The following is a 10,744-nucleotide window of genomic DNA, read 5'->3' as shown; positions in this document are numbered from 1 at the left end:
ATCAGTTATTATTTAAAACTCACTTTCAATTGATTTGAATGCAATATGAAACGCTTTAAATTCCTAAGATTTAAAGTCGCAATATACAGGGTGGACACGCTGGGGCTTACATTGTACAGGGGTATTTTCATATCTCGCGCCTTTAAAGTTGCGTTCGGATCGACCATTCGGTCAAGCCCGTGCATCTTCGCATCAAGTTTATCATAGTTTCCATGGCTGCGTTCGAAACTTCGAACGGATACAAGTGGCAAAAAATATAGGTTATGTTATGTAGTAATTACAAATAATAAAAGTGTTTCATTGATAATGAAGTGAGACCTGTGTACTGAGAAGTAAACGTCAATTATTTTCCGTGCCAATAACATTATGGAATGTCTACTGAGTGACAAATACTATAAAATAGTAACAATACTCTGCGATCCCAATGGGCGAAGAGTGAATTGTGTTTAACGCTCATTTGCGGCAAAAATGTATGTTATGAATATATAGAATACGTATTAAGTAAAGTAAATAAAACATTACATGCGTAAACTTTAAATTGACACTACCTACATTTACTTACAGCGATTAGGACAAACACGTGAAACCGAACATAACATCGAAATAATGACAGATCGGCCTGGCTTGTTTATTATACTTTCCATTGATTATTTGCCAAAGAAATGTTTTGTGGTTTTGTATGTTTATTACTGACAGTGCCTGCAGTAATAATTTAAACAATAATTGCTTAATAATAATTTAACAAACATGACTTATTAATGATTTTAATAAGCAACACTTTATTCCGGAAATTAATAACTGATTTCCATTGTTTTTTTTTCACAGATCGATCATACATAAAATACGAGTACACATCAGGAAATACAGATGGATTTTGTGCATTCCAGCTGGTTCATTTCAATGAACATCATTGAAAAATCATTACCTCTAGACCTTATCCCAAGACTGGGGATTAAGCAGCCTAAAATTAATTCTAATTCAATCTGATGGTATAGGTGTATCAAAAAAATATCTCGAGGTAATTTTTCTTGTTTGAATTTTAATTAATAAAATATTTAGGGATTTTTTTTGTATTTTACCAAATTTTTTCTCCAGATCTCATCCTAAACTTTGGTTTAGTCAACCAATAAAATAAATTAGAGACTCGTTGGTGACCGAATTGTATCAGAAATAAATCTAGACAAGATATTTTAGGCCAGAAATTTTATTTCATTTTTTTTTAAATTATTCTATTTTCGAAAAATGCTATCTCTGGATCTGATTTTTAAACAGGCATTTGATCAGCCTTTAAAATTCATTCTAATTCATTTTTATGATATAAGTGTATCAAAAAGATATCTCGAGGCAATTTAACTTGCCTGAATTTAAATTAGGGAAATATTTAGAGATTTTTTTGTATTTTACAAAATGTTTTCTCTAGCTCTCATCCTAAAATTTTGTTTGATCAACCAATAAAATAAATTAAAGACTCGTTGGTGATCGAATTGTATCAGAAATAAAACTAGACAAAATATTTTACTCCAGAATTGTTATTCCAATTTTTTTAGAAATTATTCTATTTTTGAAAAATGCTATCTCTTGATCTGATTTCCAAACTGGCATTCAATCAGCCTCGAAAATTAATTCTAATTCATTTTGATGGTATAGCTTTGTCAAAAAGATATCTTGAAGAAATTTATCTTGCCTGAATTTAAATTAATATAATATTTAGGGAATTTTTTGTATTTTAGAAAATGTTTTCTCTGGACCTCATCCTAAATTTTGGTTTAGCCAAACAGTAAAATAAATTAGAGACTCGTTGGTGATAGAATTGTATCAGAAATAAATCTAGACAAGATATTTTAGGCCAGAAATGTTATTCCAATTTTTTTTTGAAATTATTCTATTTTCGAAAAATGCTATCTCTTGATCTGATTCTCAAACTAGCAATCAATCAGCCAAGAAAATTAATTCTAATTCATTTTGATGGTATAGCTTTATTAAAAAGATATCTTAAAGAAATTTAACTTGCCTGAATTTAAATTAATATTATATTTAGGGATTTTTTTTTGTATTTTCGAAAATGTTTTCTCAGGAACTCATCCTAAAATTTGGTTCAGTCAACCAATAAAATAAATTAGAGACTCGTTAGTGATAGAATTGTATTAGAAATAAGTTTAGACAAGATATTTTGGGCTAGAATTGTTATTCCATTTTTTTAGAAATGATTCTATTTTCGAAATTGCTATCTCTGGATATGATCTCCAAACTGGCATTTAATCAGCCTCGAAAATTAATTCTAATTCATTTTGATGGCATAGGTTTATCAAAAAGATATCTCGAAGAAATTTAACTTGCTTGAATTTAAATTAATAAAATATTTAGGGATTTTTGTTTATATTTCAGAAAATGCTTTCTCTGAACCTCAACCTAAAATTATCTTGTCTAGATTTACTTCTGATACACTTCAATCACAAACGAGTCTCTAATTTATTTTATTGGTTGACTAAACTAAATTTTATGATGAGGTCCAGAGAAAACATTTTTGAAAATACAAAGAAATCCTTGAATATTTTATTACTTAAGATTCAGGCAATTTAAATTTCTTTGAGATATCTTTTTGGTAAACCTATGCTATCAAAATTAATTAGAATTAATTTTCGAGGCTGATTGAATGCCAGTTTGGAAATCAGATCCAGAGGTAGCATTTTTCGAAAATAGAATAAGTTATAAAAAAATTGGAATAACAATTCTGGCCTAAAATATCTTGTCTAAATTTATTTCTGATACAATTCCATATCTAACAAGTCTCTAGTTTATTTTATTAGTTAAATAAACCAAATTTTAGGATGTTTTTCTGAAAGAACGTTTTCTAAAATACAAAAAAATCCCTAAATATTTCAATAATTTAAATTCAGGCAAATTAAATTTCTTAGAGATATCTTTTTGATAAAACCATACCATCAAAATGAATTAGAATTAATTTCCGGCTAATTGAATGCTAGTTTGAAAATCAGATCCAGAGATAGCAATTTCAAAAATAGAATAATTTTTAAAAAAATGGAATAAAAATTCTAGCCTAAAATATCTCGTCTGAAATCATTTCTGATACAATCCTATCACCAACGAGTCTCTAATTTATTTTATTGGTTGACTAAACTAAATTTTAGGATGAAGTCCAGAGAAAATATTTGTTAAAGTATCAAAAAATCCCAAAATATTTTCTTATTAATTAAAATTCAGGCAAGTTGAATTTCTTCAAGATATCTTTTTGACAAAGCTATACCATTAAAATGAATTAGAATTAATTTTCGAGGCTGGTTGAATGCCAGTTTGGAAATCAGATCGAGAGATAGCATTTTTCGAAAATAGAATGATTTCTCATAAAATTAGAATAAAAATTCTGGCCTAAAATATCTTGTCTAGATTTATTTCTGATAAAATTCTATCGCGAACGAGTCTCTAATTTGTTTTATTGGTTGACTAAACCAAACTTTATGATGAGGTCCTGAGAAAACATTTCCGAAAATACAAAGAAATCCCTGAATATTTTATTAACTAAAATTCAGACAAGTTAAATTTCTTCGAGATATCTTTTTGATAAAACTATACCATCAAAATAAATTAGAATTAATTTTCGAGGCTGATTGAATGCCCGTTTGGAATCAGATCCAGAGATAGGAATTTTGAAAATAGAATAAGTTATAAAAAAAATTGGAATAACAATTCTAGCGTAGAATATCTTGTCTGCATTTATTTCTGATACAATTCTTTCACTAACGAGTCTCTAATTTATTTTATTGGTTGACTAAACCAAATTTTAGGATGAGGTCCAGAGAAAACATTTGCTAAAATATAAAAAATCCCTAAATATTTTATTAATTGAAATTCAGGCAAGTTAAATTTCTTCAAGATATCTTTTTGACGAAGTTATACCATCAAAATGAATTAGAATTAATTTTCGAGGCTGTTTGAATGAAAATTTGGAAATCAGATCCAGAGATAGCATTTTTTCAAATAGAATAATTTCTGAAAAAATTGGAATAACAATTCTGGCCTAAAATATCTAGTCTAGATTTATATCTGATACAATTCGATCACCAACGAGTCTCTAATTTATTTTAGTAGTTGATCAAACCAAATTTTAGTATGAGATCCAGACAAAACATTTTCTAAAATACAAAAAAATGCCTGAATATTTTATTAATAAAAATTTAGATAAGATAAATTACCTTAAGATATTTTTTTGATACTTCTCTATACCATTAGATTGAAATAGAATTAATTTTAGGCTAACCAATCTCCAGTCTTGGGATACGGTCTAGAGATAACGGGTTTCCAATAATGTTCATTGAAATGAACCAGCTGACATGCACAAAATCCATCTGAATTTTCTGATGTGTATTTCATCTATGATCGATCTGTGAAAAAAAAACAATGGAAATCAGTTATTAATTTCAGGAATGAAGTGTTACTTATTAAAATTATGAATAAGTCAGGATTGTTAAATAATTATTAGGTAATTATTGTTTAAATTAGTACTGCTGAGACTGCCAGTAATAAATATACAAAACCACAAAACATTTCTTTGGTAAAAAATAAGCAATCGAAAGTATAATAAACATGCTGGGCCGATCTGTCATTATTTCGAGGTTATGTTCGGATTCACCTTTTCACCCAAATCGCTGTAAGAAATTATGGTAATTTCAATTGAAAGTTTTCGCATGTAATATTTTATTCACTTTATTTAAAGCATATCCTGTCTATTTACAACATACCTTTTTTATGCCGCAAATAACCGTTAAACACAATTCACTCTTCGCCCACTAAAATCGCAGAATATTATTACCATTTTATAGTATTTGTCAGTCAGCAGCCATTCCATAATATTATTGACACAGAAGAAAACTGACGTTTACTTCTCAGGTCACATGTCTCACTTCATTATCAATTAAACACTTTTATTATTTGCAATTACTATGTAACATAACCTATGTTGTTTTGATACTTGTATCCATTTGAAGTTTCGAACGCAACCATGGAAACTATGATAAACTTGATCCGAAGATGCACGGACTTGGCCGATCCGAATGCAATTTTAAAGGCGCGAAATATGAAAATATCCCTGTATAATGGCTTCTCCCCTGCTGTTGTGCAATTCGGGTAGCATTCAGATCGCCATGTATGTAAGCTCCAGCGTGCCCACCCTGTATAATCAATTTGTAACTAAGAAGATTGATTTTCTTAACAAAAAAGACGAATTTTTAACAAATTCCATGAATTTTCAACCAAATAGTTGAATTTTCAACTTATAAAGGATCCATTTCTAATCAAGAATAAACAAATTGCAATTTTTAAAAAAAGTAATTTCTAACATAAAAAACCAAATTGTCAACAAAAAAAGTTCAATGTTAAGCCAAAGAGATAAATCTTGCAGAAATATGATTTAAAAAAAAAACTAAATTTAACAAACACGAAAAGAACCCGGAAAAGTTCATTTACAAACAAATCCTACTTTAATTTTCTACCATATTGTTAAATCATTAATCAAAATATACTAATTTAGAACTTAACAATTGCATTTTTAATAAAAAGACGATGTAGAAAAAATCAAGAAAATTAATTTTCGACCAAAAAGATGCATTTTCCACAAAACAAAAGAATGTTCTAAAAAAAATTAAATATAAATATAAATATATTTTGTTAGAAATATAAATTTCTAACAAAAATGTTAAATTGCAAATTTTCAGAAAAAAATTAATTTTGGAAAAAACAAAAAACCCAAAATGGCAAGAAAATTGTTACATGTTAAAAAAAGATTAACTTTCAACTAAATCGATAAATTAAATTTTCAACAAAAGAGTCAACCCTAAAGATCAATGGGAGTCCAAAAATATGAACCTTTAATGATAAAGTTCAACTTTTAACCAAGTCGTTTAATTTTCAATTAAAGAAGATAAATTGCGAAAAAAATAGTTAAATTTTTAACCAAAGAAATGAATTTTCCAGAATTGTATTAATGATCTACTAAAATAAGACGAGCTTTCAACAAAATATATGAATTTTTAACAAAATGTTTGAATTTTATTAAAGCCGGGAGGAGCAATTTTAAACCAGAAAATATGAGTTTTTAATCAAAATATAAATTTAAATAAAAAATAACATCTTTATCTTGTTACTTAAAAAAAATTAATTCTTATTTTAAAACACTAATTTTTAACAAAATAGTTACATTTTTAACAAAAGAGTTCAGCCTAAAAATGACTTTTTATCCGCAGAAGATTAATTTTCTAAAAATAGAATAGTTAAATTTTCGACCAACGAGGTGAATCTAAAACCAAAAGAATAATTTTTTTACAAAGTAGTTCAACTTTTAACCAAGATTTTGAATTCCTAACGAAACAAGAAGACTTTTTAACAAAATAGTTGCATTTTTTACAGAATAATAAAATTTGCAACTGAATAATAGAATTTTTAACCAAACGAGTTGAATTCCGAACCACAAATATAATAGTAGACTTCCTACCAAAAAGGACTTAAGCGAAAAAACGAGAAAAGGTTTTTTTTTAAAAGCAGAGAAAAAAGAGCAATTCTTTAAAAGTTAATAATAAGGAAACATACTAAATGTTATCTAAGTTCGTAACTTTTCTTCCACTGACCCCCAACCCCTGTTCGAACCATAGTTTTTAGCGTGACCCCCCCCCCCCCCCCCCCCCCCCCCCCCCATCAAATTGGTAATGCAGTTTACTGACGACCCCTTAAAGTTTCGATTTTTGTATTTGATGAAATTATCCTTACAATGTATAGTTTAAAATTTGTTTAGCATAAAAATACACAACGAAAAATCGACAAGACTCAGAAAACGAAATTAGAACAATTAAAAGGATGACAGAGAACAAGTATATTGAGACTATACTTAAGAAACTTTATTTTCAATTTTATTTATATTGGATAAAAATCAATATTACAGAGAAAAGTAACTGCGTTTTACTTTGAAGAATTCAAATGATTTAAAAACTGAAATTGATAACAATAAATAAAGGGCCTCTAATTTTTCTCATTCTCATCATTGATTATTGAGAAAGGATAAGAAAAGAAAGGTCCGACAAGTCCAAAAAGAAAGGACGAGTTCGTTAACAGCCATTTTGGATAAAAATACAAATTTTGGGACCATTTTTTTTACTCCAAATTTTTATTTATGGCTATCAATAGTAATCACAAAGCTAAACAATTTATGCTAATGATTTTTTTCATACAAAAAAAATTCTCAGAGTTATAGCATTTTCAAAATATTTAATATCATTCGAAAATCAAAATTATAAGCCAAACAACGTACGATATAAAAAAAGTAAAGAAAAACAATGCTTTTTGAAAGCCCTACAAGATTATCATACAAACTTTTTGGATTTTCTTGTATAAAAAGTCTCAAAGAGAAATGATAGGTTTTGAAAAATCCTACAAAATTTCTTTAAACCGCTTTTCAATGGGACTCGTAATTTTGTTTTATCGTAAATAATATATGCAGATAATCAGAAATTCCAATATTACGCTAAAAGAAGCAAGGTACGTAAAAAATCTAAAAGAAGACTTGTAGGATATTTTGCTTTATACATGTATAAAAAATAATATGAAAACCAAAATCCTATTATTTGCATAACAACGCGAGATAGAGAAAAATGTCTAAAAAAAGGATTATATTTTTTAAGTTTATTTTAAGGTGGTTCAGAAAATATAAATTTACAACTGTCTGTCAAAAAACGAGTGCTCAGCGCGAGTGTCACGATAATCTTGTGTACCTCAAAGCCCACAGAGCTTCGAGAAACTTAATCTTTAACTATACTTATTTAAGCAAAAAATTCAGAATATGAACACGCATATAAATACTGCGATCTAAAGAGATATTTTTGATATAATTTCATTCAAGCATTCTAAATGTAAAGAATAAATATCTGAGCGGGAATCGCGGAAATCAAAAGACGCGCGCCCCAGACGCACTTAAACTTGCGAGTCACGGACACAGCGCACGATAAGAATGTGCCCGCGACAATAAATAGTTCATTTACGGATTATTTTATTACAAACTAACAAATAAGAGATAAATGTTTTTGAAACTTTCCAATAATTTCTGACCGTTTGGTTTAAATTGAGAAATGTAAGGCAAAATATTTATTTATTCTGATCAACCACTCGAGTAAAATTCAAAAATACATTTTTTCAATTTTGAAATTGTGGGGTTCTCAATTTAAAAAAGCGGGACATAATTTATATACATAGTAAGATACATAAATTTCTATAAAATATTGTATAAAAAAATATAATAAAAAATAATTTTATTATATAATTTTATCGTTTCATTATAATTCATTTAATTTATAGTTAATTTCACAACACAGAAATTTACGAATTATTGTTTACTTAAATTAATAATCGTGAGGGACGCGGTATTCCTATAAAATTTAACTCTACATCTAAAAACTCCAAATCACTAATTATACATGCGAGAACGCTGTACGATCATATTTATTTAAAAAATTAATTATTTTAAATTTCAACTCACTATGTCTACCAATTAAAACTTTTAATTTCTTCAAATGTATAGCTTTATTTAGTAGAATTTCTACCGCTTCTTTTTCAAAAAAACAAAATAATATTATTTATAGACAGTAAATTTAAATAGCAAAATGACTAATTTTTCCCATAAAAGATAGCTAAAAATATTTATTACGATAAAATTACATTTTAATTAAATTTAAAAGTAAATCTTATGCATCTACATATTTTCTTGACGCAAAATTTATTAAAATAATTTATTCATTAATTTAAAATAATAAATCAAAATTCTCGATATAAAATTTGTATTTTATATTTAAGTATTTACTATTTACCGACTATGGACTTGTTCGACGAGTGAAGATTGCAGGGGCAAAGTAGTTGGTGGTGCGATTTTCGGGTAGAGGCGTGGGGGGATCGGGCAATTTTCGCCGGGAGCGCCGTCTACAATTAGTTCCTCGAACTATACACGTGCCGCATCTAGGCTTATAATATCTTTGGTTTTCGTAATTTGTTTAGAACATTAATTTTTGGAAATTCAATAACTGCAGGAAATTTGTTTGAATTCAGTTAAAAAATAGTTTCATAATTCTTATTTTAATCATGTCAGGGTTACTTTGCCCCTCGAGCTGAAAAAATTTGTACCCTTAATCGATCCGGCAGCTCAATTGGTAGAATCATGTAATCGAAATACCAATATGGTTAGTTAAAAACTGAAGATTGATATTTAGCGATCTGTAATGAATCTCACCTGAGTTTTAGACGTCAACTGGACAACAGCTTTACGGAAATTCAATTTAGTATCTGCATTACCCATTTTGGAAGAAGGGAAATTATTTTTATTAATGTCAAAAAAAGAAGCCGCCTTAAGTAAGTTTAGTTTAGGCCATAAGGACGCAGTTTCCTCAGGACATCCGTTAATTAAGGTAGCAACTAGAAGATAGCCTGATAGTCATTCTGCTGTGGAGATTTTTGACCATATTTAGGGCTTAATCATGTCAACAACAATTCACGATCAACAACTAATGGAACTAAAGTGACATGAGTGACACATGAACATTTTACCACATTTGACATAAGTGACACAAACCACCATGATCTAAGAAAACACAGTCTAGCCCATCGACATATAGAAATGGACCGGTAACGCTTTGGGGAGAACTGAAATGGGCTCTAGAGGGAGAAAAAACATAGGAGACGTAGACCTGTCTTTATCTATTTCAGGACTCTGTCAAATGATTTTGTAGCCCCAGGTATTGCCTAAATATTCTGTACAGTTAATTAAAAAAAAAGATAAACAATACATTAGAAATTTGTAGTTATAATAAATTGAATTTTAAAGAACATTCATGTAAAATAACCTGTTTTAGATACATTATTTTAAAAACTTGGTAACCTTGAATTCTTCTTGAAATTGGATTGGAAATGCTACAATAATAATCGTTTTTTGAGTTTAAAAATAACGTAAAAACTGTCAAAAATGTGAACAATATTTCTATAACATAAAAAATAATCATTTGTATAGCATACGCACATATTTTTCATATTTTGAGGTTTTGTTTTTGTTGTAACATTTTTTATTTTACTATATTCAATAACTTTACTTACGTATGAAAACATATCCTCGTATAAACGTCTTGATAATGCACACAAACTACACAGACTGCCACCATTTTTTATATTAATTTACAATTAATTATAATTAAATAAATCAATTCTGAAGTGCGATAAACGTCACATTATTGGGGCACTCGTGACACAAAGCACGGTCCTGTGCTGCGCCAAACTTCACCCAACGAAAATATTCTCGACCAATCAGCTTTATCTAGAAAGAGATAGATTCTCTCATGTGTTTTTTCTCTCTCTAGAGCACATTACCGTTCTCCCCACAGCATTACCGGTCCATTTCTATATGTCGATGGTCTAGCCACACGCAACTAAAAAAAAGTTAACCAAAAAAAGCAGCTCCACCACAACCAGCCATATTGGAAAAGTGAGCGCGCGAAATGAAGTATATTTGAAATTTAGTAAATGCCATAAGCGAAGATATCAAGTAAAAGCTGTTAAAAGATAAAGGAATTTTATAATTTATAAATTAATGAAATTATTTTAAAAATAATGCAGTTTGTGTCATAGATAATGTAAAATATTTGAAAATATATAACTTGCAATGTAGAAGAAATACGGAGAAATATTGTTAACATAACCTATCAAT

General features: G+C 28.4%; 1 protein-coding gene across 3 annotated transcripts in view; it reads right to left on the bottom strand.

Annotated features, from left to right (window-relative positions):
- Positions 1-9,656, bottom strand: part of LOC117176134 (protein HID1) — a 124,426-nt gene extending 114,770 nt beyond the window's left edge. For 2 of the 3 annotated variants that reach the window (XM_033366209.1, XM_033366227.1), the window contains exon 1: positions 9,281-9,656. In XM_033366209.1, coding sequence (XP_033222100.1) covers positions 9,281-9,346 — 66 coding nt within the window. In that variant the 5' untranslated portion in view covers positions 9,347-9,656. The remainder of the gene's footprint in view (positions 1-9,280) is intronic. The other variant, XM_033366219.1, reaches the window with a different exon arrangement.
- Positions 9,657-10,744: the final 1,088 nt, after the last annotated feature.

The sequence above is a fragment of the Belonocnema kinseyi genome, chromosome 1 (genome assembly GCF_010883055.1).
Source record: "Belonocnema kinseyi isolate 2016_QV_RU_SX_M_011 chromosome 1, B_treatae_v1, whole genome shotgun sequence".
NCBI classification, from domain to species: domain Eukaryota; kingdom Metazoa; phylum Arthropoda; class Insecta; order Hymenoptera; family Cynipidae; genus Belonocnema; species Belonocnema kinseyi.
This window is presented reverse-complemented; position numbering and strand designations above follow the sequence as displayed.